The sequence below is a fragment of the Melanerpes formicivorus genome, unplaced genomic scaffold, assembly GCF_026170545.1.
Source record: "Melanerpes formicivorus ecotype bairdi unplaced genomic scaffold, bMelFor1.0.p_v2 SCAF_7, whole genome shotgun sequence".
Lineage (NCBI taxonomy): Eukaryota > Metazoa > Chordata > Aves > Piciformes > Picidae > Melanerpes > Melanerpes formicivorus.
The window spans coordinates 15,677,035-15,703,356 of NW_027142359.1; the positions used below are offsets into that span (position 1 = coordinate 15,677,035).

The 26,322-nt window shown below is 40.2% G+C and overlaps 2 protein-coding genes across 2 annotated transcripts; one reads left to right on the forward strand and one right to left on the reverse strand.

Annotated features, from left to right (window-relative positions):
- Nucleotides 1–35: 35 nt before the first annotated feature.
- GNG5 (G protein subunit gamma 5) lies at nucleotides 36–4,154 on the reverse strand. Its single transcript, XM_068141164.1, has 3 exons — nucleotides 3,983–4,154; nucleotides 2,896–3,051; nucleotides 36–792 (listed from the first exon to the last, which is right to left on the reverse strand). The coding sequence occupies exons 1-2, from the start codon at nucleotides 4,061–4,063 to the stop codon at nucleotides 2,926–2,928; spliced, it is 207 nt and encodes a 68-aa protein (XP_067997265.1). The 5' UTR covers nucleotides 4,064–4,154; the 3' UTR covers nucleotides 36–792; nucleotides 2,896–2,925.
- Nucleotides 4,127–26,186, forward strand: SPATA1 (spermatogenesis associated 1). The gene is made up of 14 exons (XM_068141161.1): nucleotides 4,127–4,588; nucleotides 5,865–5,994; nucleotides 6,844–6,950; nucleotides 10,400–10,517; nucleotides 13,535–13,588; nucleotides 13,687–14,014; nucleotides 14,120–14,368; nucleotides 16,106–16,232; nucleotides 16,385–16,445; nucleotides 17,413–17,530; nucleotides 18,599–18,724; nucleotides 21,406–21,575; nucleotides 23,471–23,569; nucleotides 24,397–26,186. Exons 2-14 carry the CDS (start codon nucleotides 5,959–5,961, stop codon nucleotides 24,499–24,501), a joined length of 1,698 nt encoding a protein of 565 aa, XP_067997262.1. The 5' UTR covers nucleotides 4,127–4,588; nucleotides 5,865–5,958; the 3' UTR covers nucleotides 24,502–26,186.
- Nucleotides 26,187–26,322: the final 136 nt, after the last annotated feature.

Genomic DNA, 26,322 nt, shown 5'->3' on the forward strand with positions numbered 1-26,322 from the left:
TGGGCTCCTCTATAGAGAACATCAAGAAGACTGTATGCAATCCAGGAAGTCTGTAGTATTTTATTTCATTAAAAACTTACATAAAATAGCCATGTTGCAGAAGTTACAAAATTAATATGCTTGACTCCTACAGGTATTTCTTCTGTAAATGTTCCATTTAGAAGAGGTGTACACCCAAAACAGTTGATATTCTTGTATCAAAACGAAGTAAAACACCGATAGGGAAGAATTCATAAGGTGAGCTTACAGAAAGCATGTAAAACTATCTCATCTAGCAATAATTAAGTTACTCAAGTTACCCTTTACATGATGTCTATGATGTGGGACAGCTATAGAGTTGAATTATATTTCTAATAGGCTTCTAAGCATAGTACTGATGAATTCTTCTTGTTCTGTGTATCTCAACCCCCAGGCAAACCTGCAGCAGCATGGAATGTTTAAAGGCGGATTCCTCTATGTGCTTTCCAGCTGCTGCAGAGGGATGCAGTAACTGGTGGGGTGTCAGCATGACTAGAAGTTAATCAACTTGGTACAGTAATTTCAGGACCAGACTAAATCAAGACACTTATTTTTTGCTTGGCATATAAAACTGATTCCCTTATGAAACAAGTATTGTAACTACCATACAGTTCCTTTGGAGAGGTAGATGGTAAGAGGTTCGACAACAGTAGCAATTTTACAGTTAGATTTGGCACGTTCAAGACAAGCTTTTGTACAGACTTCAAACCAGGCTGCTCCTTGAGGCACTCTGCTCATACACACATCAGCAGCTAGGAAAAGATGCTAAAAGATCTGAAAAACAAAACCAAAGTCTAGTTAGAGTTTCTTCATTTAGCATTGATCCATTTCTCTGTCTCAGGCATACCTTCAGATTATGCCACGGATAGCCATTTAGAAAAGAGATACCCTTTTTCCATAGCTGTTTTATAAAACTGTTAGTTCATTAAACAAATTTTTAAAACCATGAAGCTATCCCCAAGGGTACAATAAGATTATCAAAGCTGTTACGAAAGCACTGAAGCTTAGTGCCTCCTGGAAGCCAAACAAGTATAGAAAAAGGCAGCTTGCATCTACTTTGCCTTTGAAAAGCTGAGGGAACCTATGTAACTAATTATACTTTCTCTTTGCTCCACAGAGGCAGTGCTGCCTCTGCAAACATGAACTCCATTGTCTTACCATGGAAACACCAGGATTATAATTAAGAAATTGTCAGTTTTGAGGAAGTGCTTGCAAGAGATAGAGTGAAGGATGAATTTCCCATGTAGGTACTGTAACCAAAACTGCTGTTCTAATGACTTTTGCCTGTCAAATCAGCAGAAACAAGTGCTCTGTTCCAAAATGAGAAAGAGGGAGGGTCAGGGTTGTAATTGAGAAGAAGCATAAAAGGCTTACTATTTTCTATGTGTGGGAAGAGGAAACTTCCTGACTTCCACACCAAGGAATTACTAGAGCTTGGCAAACCATGGTGAGGAACTTTAGTATTTCAGTATTCCTAAGGTTGGAAGGGACCTCAAAGATCATCAAGTCCAACCTGTGGCCACAGACCTCATGACTAGAGTAGAGAGGACACTACTGCCCACTGCAGGCTTGAACTCGCGACCTTCCCATTAAGGGTCTGATGCGCTACCAACTGTCACTGATGAAAGTACCAGTTTATTTGGCTTTTTATAGGTTACCTGTCTTTAATGGTTACAGATCAGATTTATTCATTGAATAACTTTTAAAGCTGAAGCTACAGTAGTGAACAAAAAAGTGTCCCAGAATAGTGTATTTTAAATAAGAACAGTTAGTAAATTTCACAACAGAAATAAGTTTAAAAGCTACAACAACTCTAAAGCACATTTCAGTTACAATGCTCTAATTCATTCTTCAAAACAATGGGGAAAGTGTTTGTTAAATGGTTAAGTACTGACCTCTGTACTGCTACTCTGGTCTTTACAGCATGAATCACTCCTTATACACAGTTCAACGTCTAAGCACCTCAGCCTGCCTGTGGTCACCTTTCTATAAAGCTGTCTAAAAATGACAAATCTAACAAAGTACAATCTTTAGGTGATGTAAGTCAGCTACAAAACCAGAATTCTTTAAGGTTAAGACTCTCTGTAAGATTTCTGAGTGTGAACCATGGTTAACTGTGTATCAGGTGCTTCAAAATAACCTATTTATGCTCGCATCCCAAACAGATCCAAGTCAAGGGGCAATGGGGAAGAGGATCTAAACCTGCCTTTCTAAATGGGTTAGTCAAAAATCAAATCACCAGAATTTTTGAGGAATGCCAGACTGGTAGTGCTAATGAACCTGTAAAAGTTGTAGAATGGAAATCCAAATGAGTTTTCAATTGTTTCTATTTAACTGCTACACATGTAGTAGCTTGTTTGAATGGAGTATGGGCCAATAGGATTCTTTCACTACATTTTTCTTTTGGCTTAGAGGTTGTGTCCTATAGGGGGAAATGCTTTTGGAGACCACCACTAACCTATTTTTGGAAGTGCTCTTTTAAAGTTTAATAAGTCTGCTTTATCTGCCATAATAAGGATTCACCCTATACACTGTCAGACAAGTAAATACTATGTGAGAAGAGGGAAACAATACCCTTGAATTACTGTACAACCAGGCTAGTTCAAATAGCCGCTCAGTAGTAGCTGGTCCCACTACTACTTTGCTGAAGCAACAGAAGCTTTTGGGAGCTCTGCAACAGCTAAATGCTACTCATAACACTTATGTGTCCAGTACAGAGCTACAATCAGAACAGGAGAGAAGGGGCCCAAAAGGGAGACCTAGACCAACACTAGCTGCAGAAGTCAGATGCCTCTTCCTTTCAATACAGACGGTCTTATTCAAAGTCAGCTATTTTTAATGACAGAACAGTTTATGGATAGTATTTCAACAACTTACCACTGAAAGATACCAAAGTAGTTTACGTAATTACAAAAATGAACAAACTTTCTGGGGTCTGAAAGGATTTGTACTTGATGATACTCCTGTCAGTAGGGGATCATGTTGTGCATTCTGCAGGCAAAACTGCTTCAAGTCTGCTGCAGCCTGAGAAACCTAAAAGACATCAGAATTCATTTAATACTCTATACTGAGGATGTAACTGCATCAAAATTATAAGCAGTACTGCTAAATGATTCTGCAATACAGCTCATGTAGATTTTATGCAATGGTTTCACCATACTTTTTGGTTTCTTCACGAACTTCTGCAATATTAGAGTAAAAATTAATTTGGAAAATTTTCATGTTAAACTTTTAAACCTGAAAGATGAGCAACATGCTGGAAAGCCCCCGTTATGATGAGAAGGTGTAGGGGCTCTTGGTAGGCAGTACTACTTAGAGCACTGAAAAGACATCTTGCTTTGCTTTAACTCTCAACTCATAAAAAAGAAGAATCAAAGTTTCAGGAAGTAGCACGTTGACTGGTATCTTGTATTTGCACTTTGCTCACTTTCTCTAATCAGACAGGACCCAGTCTCACCCCCAAAATGCGCAAGTTTAAATGCACTTAGGATGTCTTCCAGGACAGTCTCCATTTTACGTTGTCAGTGCCAGGCCAGAAGCAACCTGTTGTAAATCCGACCGGAGGTGCCCTTTTCACCAGAGTGTGATGGGAGATGATACTCTTCCAAGTAAGAAAATGAAAGGGGAGGGCGGGGTTGCGCCCCTTCCGCGGGGCAGCGCTTCCCTCACAGAGCGGCTCCCGGGGGTCCCCGAGAGGCTGCAGGAAGCCTGAGGCTGCAGCGGGCCGGGCCCCGGGACGCGGCGGCAGCGGATAGGGAAGCCCGACGGAGCCCTGGGACTAAAGTCAGACAGCGAGGTACCGCCGCGAGGATGGGTCAGCAGGGCGGGGCAGGTCGGAGCTGGTTGCCCCGGCCTGGTCCTGCCCCGGCGGGCGGCCTGGCCGCCTCCAAGGCACACCACAGGGCGCGGCCCCAGGGACAGTGTAATGGCGGCGCGTCCGCCCCGTCCCGGCTCCGCTTCTCACCTTCACGCGAGTCACGCTGGCTTCCAGGCGCAGCTGCTGCACCACCTTCTTCATGGCCGCCACGTTGGAGGAACCCGACATGGTGGGAGCGGCGGCGAGCACAGCAGCGCGCCCAGCCCAAACTTCCCAGCGTGTCCCAAACTCTCCGGCCCTGCGGCGCCTGCGCAGCCGCCGCCGCGCCCAGAGCCGGGGCCTGGGTCGCCTACACCGCGGGGGGCGCTGCGGGGCCGCAGCAGCGCCGAGCCCGGTACCAGCTTGCCGTCCTGGGTTCCATTTACTGCCTGGGATTCGTAGCTGTCCGCCCTCGAGCTATGTACGCCTGGGAGCCAGGGAACCGCTTGGAAGCGCCGAAACAATAAACTCCATAAAAGGAGTCCCCAGCACAAGAAAGACTCGGACCTTTTGGAGCGGGTCCAGAGAAGGGCAGCGAAGATGATGAGGGGGCTGGAGCACCTTTCCTGTGAAGACAGGCTGAGAGCGGTGGGATTGTTCTGCTCGGAGAGGGATCCGGGGAGATGTTACTGTGGCCCTTCAGTAGTTTAGAGGGGTCTTATAAGGAAAACGAGGACAGTCTTTTTAGAAAGACCTGTTGTGACAGGACAAAAGGTAATGATTTTAATCTGAAAGAGAGTAGATTTAGCTAGATTTTTTTTTTTTTTTTTTTACATTGAAGGTGGTGAAACACTGCACAAATTGCCCAGAGAGATGGTAGAAACCCCATACCTGGAAGCGTTCAAGATCAGGTTAGACAGGGCTCTGAGAAACCTGATCTAGTTAAAAGTGCCCCCAGCTGCAGCAGGGGGTAGGTGTGTGACTTTTAAAGGTCCCTTCCAACCCAAAGCATTCTATGAGAAGAAAGGAGCAATGCTACTAGGTTGCAGACAGCAAAGGAAGTGGGGTTAGAGGAAGTTAGGCAACCCAACCACACCGAGTTGATTTCCACTCCTTCCCTCTCCAGTTATCTATGAAGTGGGTTGTAAGTGAAGACAATACTAAGACTAATGTGGTAAATCTTGGTGATACTATCTACTCAGTTGCTAGTTTGGAGCTTATTTTGAGATGTAATTAAGTTACTAACTTTGTTTTTGCCAACATACTTGGGTCTTGACTACAGTCTAGAGGAGATAGGCATTTGCAAAAAGTGACCATGAACCCTGGAATAATGGTGAAGGGTGGTATGTTGTAATATGAAGTACAACATCTTGCATATATGCAAGGGACTACCTGGGAGAATTTATGCTGTAACCTGCTGTGTCTTTGGCTGGGGATAAGGGAAGACATGATGGGACATTACAGTCAGGTAATTTGTGAGAGCTAGTTGCAATGTAATTGTGAAGAAGGAAGTAAAGACACAGGTACTTTTAAGTACACACTGGTGTGAGGACATACTAATCTCACTGCACAGAGCCAGGGTGAGACCTGGTAGGTCGACTGGAATGTCTGGTCACTTGCACTCAAGAAAAGGTGAATTAGAAGTAGAAGAGGTACAAGGGAGAGCTGATAAAATGATCAGAAGAGTGAGGGCATTCAACAGGCTGAAAATCAGAAGGAGATTTATAACATCTTAAAAGTGCTGGACAAGAGCAGTGAGCAATGTTGTAACAAGGCTACCAGAGAACCATGGTTTGCAGTTTATGAAAGGATTTTTCTGGTATGGGGATAAACTGTTAAGAGGAAATACTTCAGGGCAGATCTGTCAGAGCTGCAGGACTTCCCCCAGTTACTTAGGTGATACTTGTGTAAAAGGTGTGGTTGAGTCTCTTTGTAGTTAGCTGGAAGCTTTCTGCCTCAGGAGAGAAGCAACTTCTCCATTTTCATAAGTGGAAAGGAGAACAGTACGTGAAAATAAAGGATATTAATGGATTAACTTCTCTTATAACAGATTGTCATGAAATTAATTCTTAAAGAATATTTCAATCAAAAAGAAAATTTGAAAGCCCACCTGGCATTCACTCTGATCAAGTACAGGGGTCAACATGTCATTCAGTCACATGAGACCTCGAACATCACAGGTGAGAGTTTTTGTGCTTTTCCATAAAGATTTTTCCATTTTCAGAAATAAAAGAGTAAAATAAATGACACTGCACCATTTCTCAGGAGACCTGAGTTGGGGGGAAAAAGCGCTTTTAACATAATATAGATATATAAGGCATTATTTTCTAGTTTATGTTTAGTAACTCAAAAATTGCAGAAATATTTAATATAGCTGATTGGAATGGCTTCTAGTTATATGGAAGTGTATAGTCCTTGTTAGTACCATCTGATTACTAAAACTATCAAGACTAGAAGACTAGACATTAAAAGTCCTGCAGCTGCCATAGCTTGCTTGCTTGTTTGTTTTTAAATTTTGTTTTGTTTTAGACATTACCAAGAGCATTTCTAGCTAATATTATTAACAACTGTGAACACTTTTTTTCCTTGCTGGCAAGGTCAAGTTGTGGTGCTGTTTGGAGCAGGCTTTCAGGGCTTTGCATTTTTTACGAGATGCATAAAGGCAGAGTTTCAGCTGAAGTATTCTTGTTACCATGACGTACTCCAATGTATCAACTGTTTCTGTGAGCTCTGTCCATTGCTGTCACAGTGACATACAGCAGTAGCACAAGCTCTCTTTTCTCTCTTCTCTGTTGCTGAGCTTGTTATAATGTGACTTATTTTGATGCTGCCAGCTGGTATTGAATCACAAATTGCTCTGTTCATTGCTGTTTTCACTATCTAGTCATCACTGCCAGATAAAGCCTCACTCTTGTAGTGCATTTGCAACCATCAAAGAAACCACTCTTGCCTTCAGGAATTGAAAGTCAAAGTGTAAAGGAAGAGGGTTATACTATACCTATAGTTATGATCATCTGTTCTTTATTTAGTTGGTGGAGCTTCATGTTTTTTATGTCCCAGAAGAAGTGTGGAACTTCAAGCTGAATACTGTTCCTATAGCTCTTTCTAGCAAATTCATCTCAGCTGGATTTATAAGGTAGGTATTGTCTTAGGCTTCACGTACATGGTAGGTCCCTTAGTTATTTAGTCCAGCTGTTGCCCTAAAGAGCACAGTTGCATCTGTCAGAAGAGACTTGTTTGCTAGTAATTTCTGGAAAGTCGGTGGTGCCCACAACTAGTGTTAAGTTTATTTGGGCTGTATCAGGCTTGGCTCCATTGCAGCCCTTAATGTAGAACATTGAAATGCGCTTCCAGATGGGTATTTCTGCAGAGCAATTTGTTTAGTTAAAACACAGTCTTTTTGTTTCTTTGAGCCTGATTATCAAAATCTTTTCATCAATGTGCCACCTTCAAGACTTGATGAAGATGGGATAACCTGGCAGATCCCAGGAACAGGGATACGATGATGATCTAAGTAAAGAGTTTGAGCCATGTTTCTCTAGAGGAAGCATTACAACCATGAGCATGTCTTCTTTCTTTAGTACTATTTCTGAAAGGTTGCTATGTGCACTCTTGGGTAGCTGTTCAGAGGACTTAGTGAAATAACACCTTGGATCCCAGTCCTAGGCCCAAACCTGGAAAAAAGATTGGCAGTCATAGTATTTCCCAGCTTTCAAAGTTTGTTCTGTAGTCTTAAATACTTTACCACAAATCTGTGTGTATCTAGTGTAGTAAGAAGTTAGTAAAAAATCATGTAATGTAAAGATGTGCATTGAAACAGAGCTTTTATGTGAACCTTGTCTGCTCCTGCGCAAAACCTGCCAATTTAGCTTAAACTGCAGAGAATATGGGGCTTAACTAATTTAAATTTAGGTTTGTATTGTTTACTTAAGACAATATACTGTGTAGCTGAAAAGACTGATGATAGTCAAATATGACCTATTTATTCTCAAAGCTACATTTGTGGAAAGGCTGGTCAAACCCAGAGGAAATAAGTGCACGTATCCATTTTGTTTGCTGTTGGAGGAACCACCAGAGGTGCAAAATGCACTGCTGGAATGGTAATTTCAAACCATTTAGTGTGATCTGGCATCTGTCACTACCCTCTTTTCTCTAGTGTCAATCTGTTTCACTAAGGGTCAATTCTGAGGGGGATACATTTAAATTAGGAGTCGCACTGATTTCAATGAGTTTATGTTTCTCCGGGTATTTGTTGCTTGCTAATGAGTCTTAAGTAATTGTTCATTAATTATTCTGTTGGTACTTGGCAGTACTGCAGTATATTTGCATTAGCAATAACTAGCACCTGGCCAACATAAAACAGTTTCTACAACACCCCAAAAATATTTTAAGACTTCCTTTATTATAATTGGGAAGAGGGAACAGCAGCCTTGCTGGTACTGATGCCGTTTGGATGTTGTTTGTAGCACTGTCCACTCAGCTTGACAATCCTAGTACTGTTTGAGTCAGCTTAACAACGGATTCCTAGGTCCAAGTACAGGCTGATTCTATTAATCATTAATTAGAGGAAAATATGAAGTACATAATTGTCAATGGCTCTGAGTTCTTGTTGCTATGAACTTGATTTCTCAGCCTGTGATCTTTTATTTATTCCTCATTCCTCACCACAGAAGCCATACTTTTGCTATTTCTAAACGAGATGGCTGCTATGAACTCTAATTTGCATTCCTTTTAAAGGAAAACTCTGAAGCAAATGACTTGGATGTGACTAGTCTTCTGCTAGGCAGTGGCAGCTAGTAAAAGTATACTACTGTGTGTTCCTAGCAGCTGCACTGGCACATCATTGTCAGATAAATTTATGCCCTATATCTGATTCTAGATAATTTTCTGCAATCTCTTATGTACATTGTAGTTACTTAGATGTCTGGATGCATTCCTGTAAATCCTGACTTGGCAAACCTACATTAGCAGGGGATCTCCAGAGGTCAGATCGTGATTCTGTGTTTTCCCTGCTGTTCATAAATGCCTTAGATTTAGATTGCCTTGCTGATACAGATGGACGTTATTGGTCAGGGGTGCGCAATGTTAGAAGTGTCTCTGAAAGAGCTTGCATTTTATTCCCAAAGACAATTCAGAGGGCATATCTTCTCTGAGACATCATCTTGAAGAAATGGAGTGAGAGATGTTTCAATTATAGATCCTCTCTGTTCTCACATAAGACCTCAGGAGGATGTGTATTGAATTATGTATCCATCTTTCACATATATCTCTATCCATTTGAAATAAATAACCTTAGGCTTAATATCTACATCAAGCATAGGCAAAATATGTCTGGGGAACAAATACACAGCAGCTAAACGTACAGGGACCAAGAAGTGCAGCCTAGATGTGTCCACTCTGCTACATGCCTGGGCTTCAAGACAGATTTATGATCTCAAGAGTGTCCTCAAAGTCTACAGTGTTTGAAATAACGCAAAGGAAGCATTCTAGTCCACCAAAGTACTGTGTGCATGAGATGAAACTGAGGGTGATTTTACATACCTAGGGTGTGAAATGAAGCCATATAAGGATATTTGAAAGTGTGAACAAACCCTGACAGTTTAATGTTGAAGAGCTGTCCAACCTAAAAGGACAGCCTGTTCTTGTCTATACTGATGACTCAGAATGACATATACTATGTCTCCAGCTATGTCTGTGCATTGCTTGAAGAGTGATAGGTGCCTGGGCCAGAGTGATGCAAAGTAGTATATTAACACTTAATCAGCATGGGTGATGAACAATCTGGGGCCTAAATTTGTTCTTTGATTTATTTTATATGGCAGCGTAGGAGCAATTAGAATTGCCTGTGTTGTGGAACATTTATGTGTGTCTTGCACATTTGAGGTGCTTTTTACTCCATAGTGATTTTTATACTGAGCTCATTACTTTAAAATTTGCATGGTTTCCAGTAGTGCATCAAATGACATAATTCAATATTTGCATCAGCTCTCTCATCCTCAAACTATGTCGGAAATGTTCACACTGCAGTGTTTGGTTTTGATTTAAAATACATTTGCATGTACACATGCACACGCCCAACTGTAAATTTGTGTTGAAGATGACAAAATCAAAGGAATTGCCTGTGAATTAAACCACAGTGATGACATCTTACCTAGCCCTTAGTTCTTAAAGGGATATATTCTAGCCCCTTGAAACTTTGTCGCCTGTACAGAAATGCATGACTCTAGTTTCAAGTGTCTTTGTTAATCATCTGCAGATGAAGAAGAGCATTCTTAGAGTAATTTTCAAATTTCAGCTACTTCCATATTATCCCTTTCTATGGGGTTCCTAAAATAGGAATATTGCTAGTTAATTTTATGACAGTCCTCGTAATACAGTCTACCATAAAGTGTTAGAATATTTGGATTCTAACATACCAACATTGTCTGGCTTATGTGTAATTAGGGTCAGTTCTAGGACATAGTTCCTGGTTTTGGTCATTCTGTCCATGAAAGCCAGCATGTATATAGCATTACCTTCCCCCTCTTACTAACTAGCCATCATTATTTCATCTTACAGATGTATTAACAAATAACAACATTCTAGGGTGTCTCCTCACATCACACTAAGAGTGCTGCGGGAGAAGCTTGGAGAGTATCTTGGTGGAGTTGCAGTTGCAGATAAATTCAAGTTTTTAAAATGCATTGGGAAAAAATTAGCAGTGGTAAGTTGTTGGGTTTGGTTTTTCTTTTTTTTTTCTTTAGTACTATTCTGCTTTATACTGTAAATCATAGATTTTGTTCAAGCAGATAAAAGATAGATAATATCACAGGAAAGCAGTGGTAACTTTAGGAACACCATTAGCGTTTGTTTTTAAACATGCTAGAGTGCAAGATCTTGTCGGAGCATAGGCACAGCTGGGCAGATATGTTAGAAACATCCTTTAAAGCATCAGACACAGTTAGCTGCCATCCGGTGAAGAGACACTAGTTTTGATAAGTCAGTGGATTAAATATGACAAACCTGGTTGCATGAAAAGAAAACAAATAAATCCCTAAGGTGATTATTACCAGTACATGGCTGGGAATACGGTAGTTGAAGAATTTGCAATGCAAACTGAGTAAATCAGAGTTCCTCTAATGGTTCCTGCTGTGACCAGCCTAAAAGCCTTTAAAACATCAGTCTGTGAATGAAATCTTCACTAGATGTACATTTCTGTTCTACTAATTAACCCAGTAATGCAGGCTGAGATGAGTATAATCAAAATCCTGCATTTCTGATTCATAACAGTTCCTTAAATTGGTTCTCTGTACAGTCTTAGGAACTGTAGTTAAAGATTAAACAAACTTGAAAATCACTCCAACTAAATGTTTGTGCTTGTAATGCACAGGCTTAAGTCATGTATGTAAGTACAGAATACTTTTTTCACCTCTCATTTCACCTGTTTCTGACAGATTTGGAAATTAACTACAAGCTGGATATTTGGTGCTGTTCTTTATTTCTTTTGTAGTTGCATTATCACTAAAATTACACAGAGGTCTAGAATAAATACTAAGTAATAAGCAAAAACTAGGTAGAAAAACATGAAGAGAAATGTAAAGACTGCGGCATAATGTCAATCTGAAAATGTGCATATGTCTTCAAAGAATTCAGGTTTTTTTGACTGGATGATAACAAGTAAGATGGTATAATGTCTTCCCTTCTGATAGTTCTGAGATAAACAGAGACATTTTCAAGCTTCATTTATAATGCCAGGAAATTAATATAGTATTTACATTAATAAATAATTAGAAATATTAGTAGATACAAGTGAAAATTTTTAGCCACACATTAAAGATATCATTTTAGTTTGGGGTGTTTACTGTTGCTGATACTGTATAACTTTATAACCAAATGTAAAGCAATACACAAACTAACTGGTTTATTTGTAGTTTAGGGTCATGGTAACCTCATTGAATTACATCTTCCTGAACAAATATTTGTTGAGTGGGGATTTTTCCTCCCACACGGGTCTTCTGTTTCACAACAGTAACCATGTAGCAGGTCTAAGAGTTACACCCTGCCTGCAAGTAAGGGCTTTTAAATGAAAAATAAATACAAACCATGCTCTTTAACATCTTTATTGATGATCTGGATGAGGGCATTGAGTCCATCATCAGTAAATTTGCTGACGACACCAAGCTGGGGGCAGGGGTTGATCTGCTGGAGGGTAGAGAGGCTCTGCAGAGGGACCTCGACAGGCTGGACAGATGGGCAGAGTCCAGCGGCATGAGATTGAACACATCCAAGTGCCGGGTTCTGCACATTGGCCACAACAACCCCATGCAGTGCTATGGGCTGGGGTCAGAGTGGCTGGAGAGCACCCAGGCAGAGAGGGACCTGGGGGTACTGGTCAATGGTAGGCTGAACATGAGCGTGCAGCATGCCCAGGCAGCCAAGAGGGCCAATGGCATCCTGGCCTGCATCAGGAACAGTGTGGCCAGCAGGAGCAGGGAGGTCATTCTGCCCCTGTACACTGCACTGGTTAGGCCACACCTCGAGTACTGTGTCCAGTTCTGGGCCCTTCAGTTTAGGAAGGATGTTGACTTGCTGGAATGAGTCCAGAGAAGGGCAACAAAGTTGGTGAGGGGTTTGGAACACAAGCCCTATGAGGAGAGACTGAGGGAGCTGGGGCTGCTTAACCTGGAGAGGAGGAGACTCAGGGGTGACCTTATTGCTCTCTACAACTACCTGAAGGGGGGTTGTAGACAGGCGGATGATGGTCTCTTCTGCCAGGCAGCCAGTAGCAGAACAAGAGGATGCAGTCTCAGGCTGCGCCAGGGGAGGTTTAGGTTGGATGTTAGGAAGAAGTTCTATACAGAGAGAGTGATTGCCCATTGGAATGGGCTGCCCAAGGAGGTGGTGGAGTTGCCATCATTGAAGGTGTTTAGGAGGAGACTTGACAGGGTGCTTGGTGCCATGGTTTAGTTGGTTGGGTGGGTTGGATTGGTTGATGGGTTGGATGCGATGATCTTGAAGGTCTCTTCCAACCTGGTCTATTCTATTCTATGTATGTTCTTCTGCTCTTCTTTTTCTTGCTTATGGTCTATATCTCTAGCAGTGAATCAATGCCATTGCCTGGCCATTCCTGAGAACATAACTTGGCCCTGGTTTTAGTTCAGTTTCAATATTTAACTCAGATATTATTATTTTTCTTGCTGGAGCATATCTTTCAAATGTATATATCACAAAAAGAATATTAAGACAAACTGTAAATACAAGAATGCATGGAAGAGTAATAAATATATATTTATAAATAAAGATTTTCCATTATTATATCAGGTGAAAAGAGAAAATTATATAAGACTCAGCATTTCAATTCTGATTCAGCTTGAAGCAACGTTTGGTAATGTTGAAGACTTTCTTCTGTTGTGAGCATTGGACCAGGTCCTTTGAACCATAAGAAAAAGTGCAAAGGATACAAAGATTAAAATAAAATTAGAAAAAAATCCCAAATTTTCAGTGCATCCACATGCTCTTGTGGCTCTGACTGAGATTTTGAAAAACAGAAAAAAGAACATTTCATGTCAGAAAATAGAATGGCAGTCTATGTTCCTTCTTCTTCATGAGACCATTACAGAAGGTAATGTTGGTTGTAACAGAGTGTACTATCTGAAGATGATGAGATAATACAGAAATCAAGTAATATGCAACATTATTGATAAAAAGTATTGTATTGGTTACACTTCTTTATCTTCCAAGGTGAAAGCAAAGCAGGAAACAGAACTGGAACTGAAGTCATTTGCTCCTCCTTATGTATGTATTGAACAGCTTTTAAGGTACCATTTTCAGAAACTTTTTGCATTGCTTATTTCATCTTTTGGCCTGTCTGATGAATATACTGCATGTTTTAGGCACTTTATCCAGAATTGTATTTATTACCTGAAATGGAGTACTTTGAGGATGTTTATCCATTATCATCATCTCCTCAGCAAAGACATTACTTCAATGCAGATAATAGGTTCGGTCATGGGTCAAGATTATTCAATCTTCCTCAACAAAAGCCTGAAAAAAGCAAACCGTTTTTAGAAAGCATACACAGCAGTCATCATCTAGAAAATCAGAAAGTGCATAGTCCTGTGGAATGGAGTGAGAAAGAACCTCTTCCAGTTTTGCACACAAAACATCAGCAAGACTATAACAACTGGGTTCAAGAAAAACACATCAAATCTAGAGAAAAAGGTAAGTTTAACTAATGCAGTGAAGGAGGATGATGGAGAAAAAATATTATGGTGAACATGTACAATAAAATAGTATTTCTGTTTTCTAATATCATACGTTCTACAGATGAAAATGGATGCAATGGATCTTCCCTCACACAAAGTCATTCAAATCCTGCACACTGGGAATCTGGAGAGAGTGACGTCGTATTACAGGCTTCTCAGCAAAACCATCTCAGCCAAGATCAAAAAGAGCCCAACACTCCTAAGTGGGATGACAAAGCCAGTGGAACTCATCTTACTCTTCATGTAAACCACAGTGATGAACAGGGCCAGAATAATGAAGCACATGAAGATCAAATCACACATCAAAAGGGTACAACTGCTCATTGTCATCTTTTTGCTAAGGCACACATTTTAGAAAGTTGTCAGAGTAAAGCTAAGTTTTAAGAAATCCATAGTTACAGCATGACTTGGAATACTGCTCTCAGAACAATATTCTAACTTTTAAAATAATTATAATATCTTTCAAAGAGCTGTAGTTTTACTTCCAGTGATTCCTTTATGGCTGTGTACTGATAGAGGAAAACACTCTGCTATAGTTGAGGCATTTCTCTAATCTTACTTAGGTGAAAAAAACGTCTAAGTAGCTGTGGTAAGGATTGGAAGATAGTGATCCCATGATTCAAGAATTTTTTTTCATTTAAAACTGATGTTGTTGTGAGTATATCAGGGACAGCATTTATTCACTTCAGCTTTCATTGTCATCTTATCCATGGCTGCTTTACTACTGACAAGGAAGTGTTTCCTCCGCTCCTTCCCATATAATGTCTATTTCTATGCCATTGAGCAGTGGCATTCTTAAAACAGAGAGAACACTTGGAGCAGACTAGAGTGAAAAAGGTACAAAAGTGTGGAGGAGTTTAAAGCACACTTTAACTAGATAAGAATTCTGTGCCAAATTAGGAAATGTTTGGGAGAGATCTATTAACTACCATTTCCTAAGCCCTTCAATGGTTATATAATGTTCTTAATATTCCTAAATTTATAGTGATTGCCAAGAAGGGCCTGACACATTTAAATTGGATTTGAATGACTACTGTTATATTAGCATCAAAATTATAACATAAATTCTTTTTCAGGAAATACTCTTGGAAGACAGGTCTTAATATTTTAGTAGAACTTTACAGTTAATGTAAGAATGGTGACCTTTGTTCTACTGACATTTTTAATGAGTAATTAATACATGAGGCAATATTCAATTCTTCATAGATTTGCACACCTTACAGACTTCAGTTAGGATTATTTTCTATACATCCAGCACTTGGAGTAACAAAAAAATTTGGGTGTTGTATTCTTTGAGATGTGACTGCAGAATGTATTAGAAAAGGCAAGACTACCAGAGGCATGGAACACTTCTATGAGGATAGGCTGAAGTTTGTTCTGTTTAGCCTGGAAAAGAGAAACATCCAGGGAGACCTTATAATGGCTGCCATGTACCTGAAGAGGGCATACTGGACAGCTGGAGAGGGACTTTTTATAAAGGGATATCAGAGCAAGGGGAAATGGTTTTTAAACTAGACCTGGCTACATTTAGATGATGAAGAAGTTCTTTACTATAAGGGTGATGAGACACTGGAATGGCTTGCCTAGAGAAGTTGTGGATGCCTCATCCCTGGAAGTGTTTAAGACCAGGCTGAATGAGGCTTTGACCACCCTGGTCTGGTGGGAGATGTCCCTGCCCATGGCAGGGGGGTTGGAACTAGATGGTCTTTAAGGTCCCTCCCAACTAAAGCCATTCTGTGTTTCTATGAATCCCACTGTCCACATTGCTGGCAAAAATGTTAACCAGTGACAGTCCCAGTACCAGGCCCTGAGGAACACCACCCATCACTTGTCTCCACCAGGTCATTGGGCTGTTAACCATCACTCTTTGAGTGCGATCATCTAGCCAATTTTTATCCACTGTGAGGTCCCAATGCTAACATTGTTTTTATTGGGCTGATTCACTGAATTTTTAATAAAAGTTGGAAAGTCCAGGCACTGGCAGTCAAAATGGCTTGAGTTTGGTGAGTGTAATCAATATATTTTGATCATCACTCTCTTGTCACAGACCTAATAAATACAGAAAATAATGACCACCAAAATGATACCAAAGTAAGAAGAGATGGAACACAGGATGCTAGAATTCTTAAAGTAGTGGAAGACCAAACCACAGAATATGCACACAAAAAGCAAAGGTTAGTAAATAATGATTCTGCTGAAATAAGGGATAACATTAATTCATAGCTAGAAACTTATTTTGTAGACTTTGAATAACTGAAAGAAAAGGGGGGGGGGGGGGGGGATTAATTACATGAATTTTCATTTGTTTCTTTGATTTTATCTTTAGCTTGCAGCAATACAGAGCTAGCCAGTCCATAGCTGATCCTGATGGAAAATGGGATAATCAGGTGTGTTTTTGAAGGTAACATATTCTTAGTTATCTTGAGCAACAAATACAGTCCTCTACCTAGAAGCAGATTAATTTTATAAGACAGATAACTCATTAGAAATATCAAATACTCAAATGAGAGTAATTGAGAAAAGTTAATTCATTCACTGCTACTTAATACACCTGCTAATTAATAAAACAATTATATTTCTAAAAGACTAAATAATCACAAGTTACACCTCTGGCTATAATCTAACAGGAACTACATTCACAATATCTATCTCAATCTTATTAATGTTAGCTAATTTTTAATTACTATTTCTTGAAAGGAACATTTTATTGGTTTTAGCCATGACATTTTTATAATTTCATATTTCCTATGGGATAAATTTGTCTTCTCTCAGGCCAAGTATAGCTTCTGATAAAAAAAATTAAATCCTTTAAAACACAGATACAGTACCAGAGTAAGAACATATTTAGGAAGACTCAGCACCCACATGCATTCATACAGCATAGCAGACGTCACTAGTAAGTGTGAGCTGTGTATAGAAGTGATTTTAGTGGAGTCTTATGAAAATAATCATGAAATTGAAAATCTGCTATTATCAGTTTTAGTTTAGGAACTGGCAGCTTCATGAACAAGAGTCAGTTTTAAGGCCTATTATTTGTGGTTTTGCGTGGAAGTGTCAGTAACGTGTAAGGTTTTGGACATGGACAAGAACAGTTAACCAAAGTATACTTTTTGTACGAAATTTTTGTGTGTATGTTCTCTGCAGTGCAGGTGTTCAGTGTTGTGGATCTGTTTGCAGAAGTTCAGCTGTTTCTAATTTAGTAACAATATGTATTGGTAACAAAATAAAAAAGTGTGCATGCAGAATCCAAACTCAGCCCTCCCCTTCACTCAGGCCACTTTCAGAGCATATGCCTAATGTAATTATTCAAGAGTATGAGTCATGTACTTATAGTTGTGTCTTTTGACTCTCTAGGCAGGTGAAAGCAAGCAAAATCATCTTACATGCCCAAAAGAATATATTTTGCCTCCTAATCCATCTTATATAGCAGTTTCTGTAAATGCAGCTCAAGTTCCTGCAATTCAGGCAGCAAGTGAGTATGTGATTCCAAATAAACTGCAGGGAAGCAAACATGTAATTAAGACTGAACAGTTGATGAAGACAGAAATAACTACTATATGAAAGAACTTGTACATATGGTACATACATTAACGGTATTGTTGCAAATTTTAACTGGAAAATTCCAGGAATTTATAATTCTATGGGCTGTTCATAGAGCATGGTAGGCTCCCTGTGCTAGAAAACCTAACTCATGGACTTAGGGGTGGAAGGAGAAAAGGAGGAAGATTGGATGAAATATTGCTGCCTCAAGAAAACCACTACTAATATTGCTATATTGATATAGCACAGGAGGTTCTACCTCAACATGAGGAGCAACTTTTTCACTGTGAGGGTCACAGAGCACTGGAACAGGCTCCCCAGAAAGGTTACGGAGTATCTTTCTCTGGAGACTTTCAAGACCCATCTGGATGCATTCCTCTGCAACCTGTGCTAGATTCTATGGCCCTGCTCTGGCAGGGGAGTTGGACTAGATGGTCTCCAGAGGTCCCTTCCAAACCCTAACATCCTCTGATCCTGTGATTGCTAAGGAACCTCCACTGTGCTGCAGGAGGAGGATAGTAAGAATGTAAGTGATTGACTAGTGAAAATCTGAGATACTGTCTTGTCTATGATCAGCAAATATATACTGCAAAGTATACTGCAGTTTATATCGCCAAGTATTTTCAACAGGAAATAGTCTTTTGGAGGCTTTTTTGGCTTTATGTGACAGGATTTTGCAATGTATCCATGTGTATATATACACATACAATTATATATCTTAAATGTTTTAGTGATACATTGTCTAGGCATTAAAAGGGCATGTACTTGTTTGTGTGTGTATGAATGTCTGGATGCATGTTGGTTTCTTGCCTTTAAGGCGTCAGCCATCCTGAGCACTTACACAGAGTTTATTAAAACAAAGTAATTCTTATTGCCTGCTCTGACAGAGCTGTTGGGAGCTGTTGGCGTGATTGCTGATGGGTGCTTTACAAAAATCTTGACTGATCCTTCCTACTTACAGTATCTGGATGCTTGCTAAATATAATTGTAATATCTTTAGAAAACAAGATGGTAGAACAGTTGCAGCAAATGAAGAAAGACAGAAGGCACATGGAGAAAACTAGAGAAGAACTGATGAGAAAAGCTAAAGGGCTACTGGAACAGAATAAGCTGAGGAGATACTATGGTACACCTTTAATATTTTATAATTTGGAATTATAGAGAAAAGACACTGAAAACAATGTGAAAATGTTCTGTTCAGTATCTTTATTGGTGGTCTGGATGAGGGGATCGAGTTCATCATCAGTAAATTTGCAGACAACACCAAGCTGGGAGCAGGTGTTGATCTGTTAGAGGGTAGAAGGGCTCTGCAGAGGGACCTGGACAGATGGGCAGAGTTCAACAGGATGGAATTCAACAAGTCCAAGCGCCAGGTGGTGCACTTTGGTCACAACAACCCCATGCAATGCTACAGGCTGCAGTCATAGTAGCTGGAGAGCAGCCAGACAGAAAGGGACCTGGGGGTACTGATTGACAGCTGGCTGAACATGAGCCAGCAGTGTGCCCAGGTGGATAAGAAGGCCAATGGCATCCTGGCCTGCATCAGAAATAGTGTGGCCAGCAGGAGCAGGGAAGTCATTCTGCCCCTGTACTCAGCACTGGTTAGGCCATACCTTGAGTACTGTGTCCAGTTCTGGGCCCCTCAATTTAAGAAGGATACTGAGACACTTGAATGTGTCCAGGGAAGGGTAACAAGGCTGGTTAGAGGCCTTGAGCACGAGCCCTATGAAGAGAGGCTGAGGGAACTAGTGTTTAGCCTGGAGAAGAGGAGGCACAGGGGAGACCTTACTGCTCTCTACAACTACCTTAAGGGTGGTTGTAGCCAGGTGGGGGTTGGTCTCTTCTCCCAGCACCAGAACAAGAGGACACAGTCTCAAGCTGTGCCAGGGGAAGTTTAGGCTTGAGGTGAGGAGAAAGTTTTTCACAGAAAGAGTTGTTGGCCATTGGAATGGGCTGCCCAGCAAGGTGGTGGAGTCACCGTCCATGGAGATGTTCAAGAGGGGATTGGACGTGGCACTTGAAGCCATGGCTTAGTTAATCATGAGGTGTTGGTTGAAAGTTGGACCTGATGATCTCTGAGGTCTTTTCCAACCTTATTAATTCTATGATTCATCTTCTTGTCTTCTTGTCAGTGAGCTTAATGATCAGTTTGCTAACCAGTAGCTCCAAGATGTTCCTTTGTATAACAGCAACAGCATGCTGGAAAGATTTAAGGTTGAAATGGTTCTACCCATGTTTTTTATTATTTTTTTTTTTGGCAGTGTTATAAGAATATCCTGGGGTTTATAAACTACTCAGGTTGTACACAGAGTGCCTGGAGAGCTACTGCAGGCTGGTTTGTGATTTGAGGCCCAGGAGAGCTGACAAATTCTAAACCTGCCTTTAGCTGGTGCTTGTGGAGGTTTTACTGTGTTGATAGGGCTTCTAGTTAAATTGCCAGCATAGCACCTTTTTTTCATCCTATCTAATTCAACTTATGCAATGGAAGTTACAAGCCTGTTGTGACTAGTTTAACAAACCTTGTTTTTTAACAAGGTAAAATCTCATTGAAACAACACCCATTTTTTCTTTGTAAAATTACCTTCAAGTTTATACTTAAACTGTCCTCCCCAAGTCACATTCCAGTTATATAGAGATGAAGTTTAATCACTTTGATGTTTTGTACCTAAATACAGCTAGATCACTAGATGTCTCAACTGTTATTTGTAGCTCTGTCAAAAGAAGACAAGACAATTCTTCCAGTTATTGTCTAAGGGCATGGTGAAGCTCATTTGAAATTCTTAGGTATTTGAAGCAGAGATTTTGTAGTAGCATGGAGCTTCGAGGCAAGCTAATGTACCCTGCTGAGATAAGGCCTAAATGGCTCCTGTGTTGTCTTAAATGACATTTTCCAGTTAGGTAAAATAAAGGTTGTTTCAAAAGGATTCAGACAGCTTCTACAGGTTCTTTAAGCAGTGTCTCTATGTTGTAGTTGTTTTTATTAGACCTGTAGAGTTTCGCAAGTAAGTGAATTTACAAACATGTTTCTTCACAAGGTAGGAAGGGATTCTAGTTTGGAGGATAATGAATTCTAGTTTGGAGTGGTTGCACTTGAACTATTGTGCAACTGTGGGTCTGGTGTTACAGCGTTGGTGTCAAATCATGGGAAGTTCAGAGCGCATCTTCTGTAGGATAAGAGATGCAGGATTTAATATCCTCCTAAGACTGCCATGCTGGCAGTCACTCTCAGTTACATACCACCATGACCTCCAACACCTGTGTTCATTTTGCTAAGTTTCTGAGAAGCAGTTGTCTTAATTCCTAAAATATATCTTGAAAGAAGGAATCAGTTAAGCCACTTTGCAGGCCAGTGGGCACATGCGGTCATAAGTCTGTCACACCAGATGCAAGGTGTGACAGATACGTGGCACATACAGATCTGTGCCAGCTGTTGATAGCATATTAACAACGTAGGAGGGGAACCATAGTTACGTGTGACTTGTTTCCCATAGTTTTGGGACTAAACTGTTCAAAATCTGACCTTGCAGAGCTCAAATTTTCCATAAACGTACAGTGCTAAATAGTTGGTGGCCAGATATAGAGCCTTTTGTTGTAGGTGATTGTGTGAAAAACTCAGTGGCATTTATAGCGAATGTTGTTTTAATGAAGATTTTTCACTAACTGCTTTTCATAAAGAAACTCACTGCCATATTTTAATGTGTGCCTTGGTTACCTGAGTCTTAACGAGATCAGTTGGTTGGTACTGACTTTAACAGATCTTATGATAAGGCGAGCAAGACTAAACGATATTGCTGTTTTCCTGTGTAGTTCGTGAAGAATGGAAGAAGAAGTACTTTGAAACTAAGAAAGCTACAGTTTCACTGGAGGGTGCTTTAAGCAAACTGCAACAAGAGGTAGAGCTTTACCACCAGAAATTACTCAAGCAATTAGAAGCCAGAGGTAGTAGAAAACGACCAAACAATATGACAAACTCCAAGGTATTTGCTTGTATTATTTAATCTCTTTTTACACAGACTTTTGAACTAGCTTCAACTGCTGAATGCCCCTCAACGAAGAGGCATACAATTCTGACAGCCCATTCTTCTCAAAACAACTGAAGTATTTTGAGTGTGAGCATTTGAGTCTTTCTGCTTTGTGTTTGTACAATAGATTCTTGTAACAAAATCCCTTTTGTTCATTATGATTAATGAATTGTTCAGTTCTGTACTGTTATCATCATCCTGAATTTCATGTGCATAATTAACAAATTCTACTTTGGAGGATAAGAAATGTGTCTGAGGCTTTTGGAGTGGTTGCACTTGAACTATTGTGCAACTGTGAGTCTGGTGTTACAGTGTTGGTGTCAAATCATGGGAAGTTCAGAGAGGAATTACAAAAAGATAAAAGGAAAATAGGAAACACCCTTCCCAAGTGCTGTATCTGCCAATTTTCTAACAATGTTAATGGAAGCAAGGCTGTTGTCAAATCTGAAGCTAGAGTAGGAAGAATAAATCATGTCCCTTGCTTCTCATCTGAAAGGTGGGAGAGTGTATGTACAATCTAAGAGTGTGTGTTATATACAAATGTGTATTATTTGAGCTATTTTAACATAAATAACTACAATATAGAAATATGAATGGGGTTGAGATTACATTATATTATTAGCTACAGTCAGATGTTATTGCTTGTTGAGCGGGGAGGATATGAGGGGGGGTTTTAGGTCTTTTTGGCTTGGCACAAAAAGGTCTTATGTGAAGGATGTGCACATGTAAAAGCATACAGCAGTTATTTATTGGCTAGCACACACAGAAGATAGGCAGGATTTAATGAGCTCTTAGGCTAAGCACAAGTATGCTGTCCACCCCTTGTAAGATACGGGCTGGCCAGACAGGCAACAGGCAGACATCAGTCAGGTGGGAAGAATCATGCTCTGGGGAACAAATCCTGCGGTTTCTGGTTTCGTCACTTTGACCTCACTGGCGACTCAAAAAGAAGGTGATTCTACAGTAGCCCCCTAACTAGTCTGACAGCCCTGCTTGCTTTTACTTTCCAGCATGACTGTGTGCCTTTCAATGCTTTCTCAGTGGTCTGGGTCAGGGTTACACAGCTGTGTGGTGCCCAAGCTGGGACTTAGACCCTTGTATGCAGGCAGCTACACCCTTGGGAAGGGAGAAGTTTACAGAAGGATCTCAGAGATGAGAGGCTACAGATGCCACTTAGACTCCTTGTATGGGCAATTTTATAGCATCATTTGCTTCAGCTGGCACTTTAATAGCATTTTTAAAGGCTTGGAACAGCAAGAAATTACTACATACACACCCACCCCTCAGGGATGCTGACTTATACAAGCTGACTAGCAGAACCATTTTGAAAACAGGAATTTTAGTTGTAGAGGTTAATTCAAAAATAGGCCCACCCACACCTACTGCTGAAATAACATGCTGTATAACCAGAAGTTTATCCACACTAAACATCACTTGAGTGCAGCAATCTCACTAATAAATGTGAAAGATTGAGGTTAAGCCTGTAAGAGAAAAAAAAAATATTTGAAGTATGCCTTTTTATTATAAATGGGGAATAGCCATAAAGGATAATTGCAAGACACTGTGCTGTTACTCAGGGGATCTAATCTGGACCTTACTTTCTCAAAGCAATAGGGAGTGGAAGAATCTCTGCACCCAGCTGAAGGGCTAGCAGCAGACGGGAGCTGCCCCCTCTTGGAGAGCACACTTCCTTACAGATCAGAGACAGCTCCAATACACATTAAAGACTGGAAGGAAGCAAGGGAGTTGGAAAGACTTCAGGAGTGTTATTTCTGAGTGGTGAAGTAACACCCAGTGAATGAACAGATGCACTAATGCTGCATTTAAAGTGTTGTTGTTGTTTCCTATAGAATTACACAATCATCCGAATTACTACAGTGCAGCATGAACTTGATCAACTGAGGAGGAAGCTGGATGATACTAAAATGAAACTCATAATAGAAATTAAGGTAATCTGCCTTATAACTAAAGTAATAAGAATGCTATTATGTACAAAAAAGCCCTAAATCTTCCCAAACATTAGATCATGTAAATATTGGCTAAAGAGCTCTTGGTTTATGCTGTTGTGTGGCTTATGGTTGTTGTGACTTTACCACTTGAGCCCAGTTACTCCAGAAACACAAGGTGGTTAGATGATTTTGAATGTGTGCCATACAAGCAACTAGATTTCCAAGCTATTATATAAGCTAAACTTCACAATCTCATAAAATTCTCATTACACTCAAAAGATAATTAATGAAACATACTTCATGAGGCACAACTCAGAGTAGACCACAGCTAAGAAAAATAAACTGGGGAAAAACCAAGAAAAGGCATGGCTCTAATGGCTAAGCAGATGGCAATCCTCTTTATCTGCTTTATTCCATACCAGTGCTGCCTATGGCCTCCTCTAGAAGGAAGATAATGGTGTAGGCCATCACAATGGACAGCTTTTCAGCTCTGAATGCTTGAAACAGGAGTCCTCTACATCACAGAGATTGACCATGCCCCTCTTTAGTGGGTAATCTAGGATGGGTGAACTTGTTCTGTTTTCTCCATTGTATAACTAGGAGTGAAAAGAATGATGACTTTCACAGTTGGCTCTTGAAAATGCAAAGGCTAAGTACAGAAGAAAGTAGTGCTAGAACCAGACTAATTGGGCACGCACAATTTTGAAGATGAAACATGTATCCTGTATTCAGCCATCCTGTATAAAATTCAGTCTTAGCTATATAAATCCATGTGTGTCAACTCTACAAACTTTCTTAAATTGCAATTGCTTAAATTACTTCTGCAGATGAGAAAGCAAGCAGCATCTGATTTACGAGCACTGAGAGCAGAACTGACACAGAAGGAAATTCACTCAGCTTTAATTCTCCAGTCCAGAAAAGCAGGAATTTAAGACGACACAACTTTTAACACTGTGAAGTCCACAGCAGCCCTGTAATATATGCAGAAGCACAGAATTTCAGAACATTTGTTTGCATGGTCTTGATGTTACCTTGTAAAAAGCCATCAATTATTTAAATGTTGTGGAATTTGTATACTAGGCTACCGAGGTACTGCAGCGCACGTCTTTTTAAATCTCACTGTGAGATGAGTCAGCTGCTTAAAATACAGTTTAACCTAATGCTGTGTCTAAAGCCAAACCAAGCTATTTTAAAAGTGCAAATCAATGAATTGCATAACATCATGTTGGTATCCTGCTGTTCTTTCATTAACAAAATAGGCAAACCTATCCTCTATAGCCTCCTGTTGTTAGGTTCAGACACACATGAATTTTTTTTAAACTGGTATCTTCTGTAGAACTACAGTATTAGTAAGCCTTTATTTAGCTATTTGTCATTTTAAGTATGCATATCTATAAATTACCAATGTATTATTATGAAGCATGAAAAAAAAATCTGAGATAATCTCATTTGGTTTTGTTCCTTCTCTTATTAGGAGAGCCAAATGTATAATACCCTTTTTCTAGAGTTTTAGTGCTAAAAATACAACCAATTCTGCTCAGTTCAGGATTGAATCCTACGTCCCATATTTCAGAATTGTGTCTTATTTAAGACACAAGAGCAGGCACTTACCTACTGGAAAATCTGAACCTAGAATAATAATCAAAAAATAAAAAAATCACTCTGGCTTCTACAGGAAAGAGAATCACAGCATCGCCAAGGTTGGAAGAGACATCAAAGATCATTGAGTCCAACCTGTCACCACAGACCCCATGACTAAACCATGGCACCAAGTGCCACGTCCAATCCCCTCTTGAACACCTCCAGGGATGTTGACTCCACCACCTCCCTGGGCAGCACATTCCAATGGTGAATGACTCTCTCAGTGAAGAACTTTCTCCTCACCTTGAGCCTAAGCCTCCCCTGGCACAGCTTGAGACTGTGTTCTCTTGTTCTGGTGCTGATTGCTTGAGAGAGGAGACCAACTCCCTCCTGGCTACAACCACCCTTCAGGTACTTGTAGAGAGCAATAAAGTCTCCCCTGAACCTCCTCTTCTCCAGGCTAAACAATCCCAGCTCCCTCAGCCTCTCCTCATAGGGCTTGTGCTCAAGGCCTCTCACCAGCCTTGTTGGGAGTTTTATTACAAAGTTGTCTGGGCTTTAGTTAGGGTTTTGTAGGTCAGATCAGCTGCTCTGGAAGACCTCTCAAGTTCACAAATACTTATCTCACAGTATTGTAGCACATGAATATAAATAGTAATGCAAATTCTGAACTATCTGTTCTAGTGAAAAGCTTCCTATTTTCCCAAGGGAATTAATTTCTTTATCTGAGAGCAGGCAGCTTCCTCCTCTGCTTTCCATCACCTGTAGTATTCAAGCAGTTCAACACTCATATGAAGCCTTCTGGTCTTCTCCATAGTAGCCATGTCTTTTCCCAGTAACTATTTAGCAAGGAAGAAAACCAACCAACCAAACCCCACATTCCCTTAAATAAATTGTTTAATTAATGGAGTCACTTAAGCAGGGGAACGGCTTCCCTTTAATCTGGTTGTGAAATAGTTATGAGAAGCACAGCAGCAGTGTGGGCTGCAAGCTGTAGAACAAGTAAAGCATAATCAGACAACACTCTTTACCAACCTTTGTGAAGGAAGCATTTTATTATTTAATAAAATCAAAAATTCCCGTAAACATCAGTCAATCTTTCCATCACTACAGAGATTTTAAAAAGTTGCACAATTTCTCCAGGCAAATTATTTTATGAAAAACAGGAACTA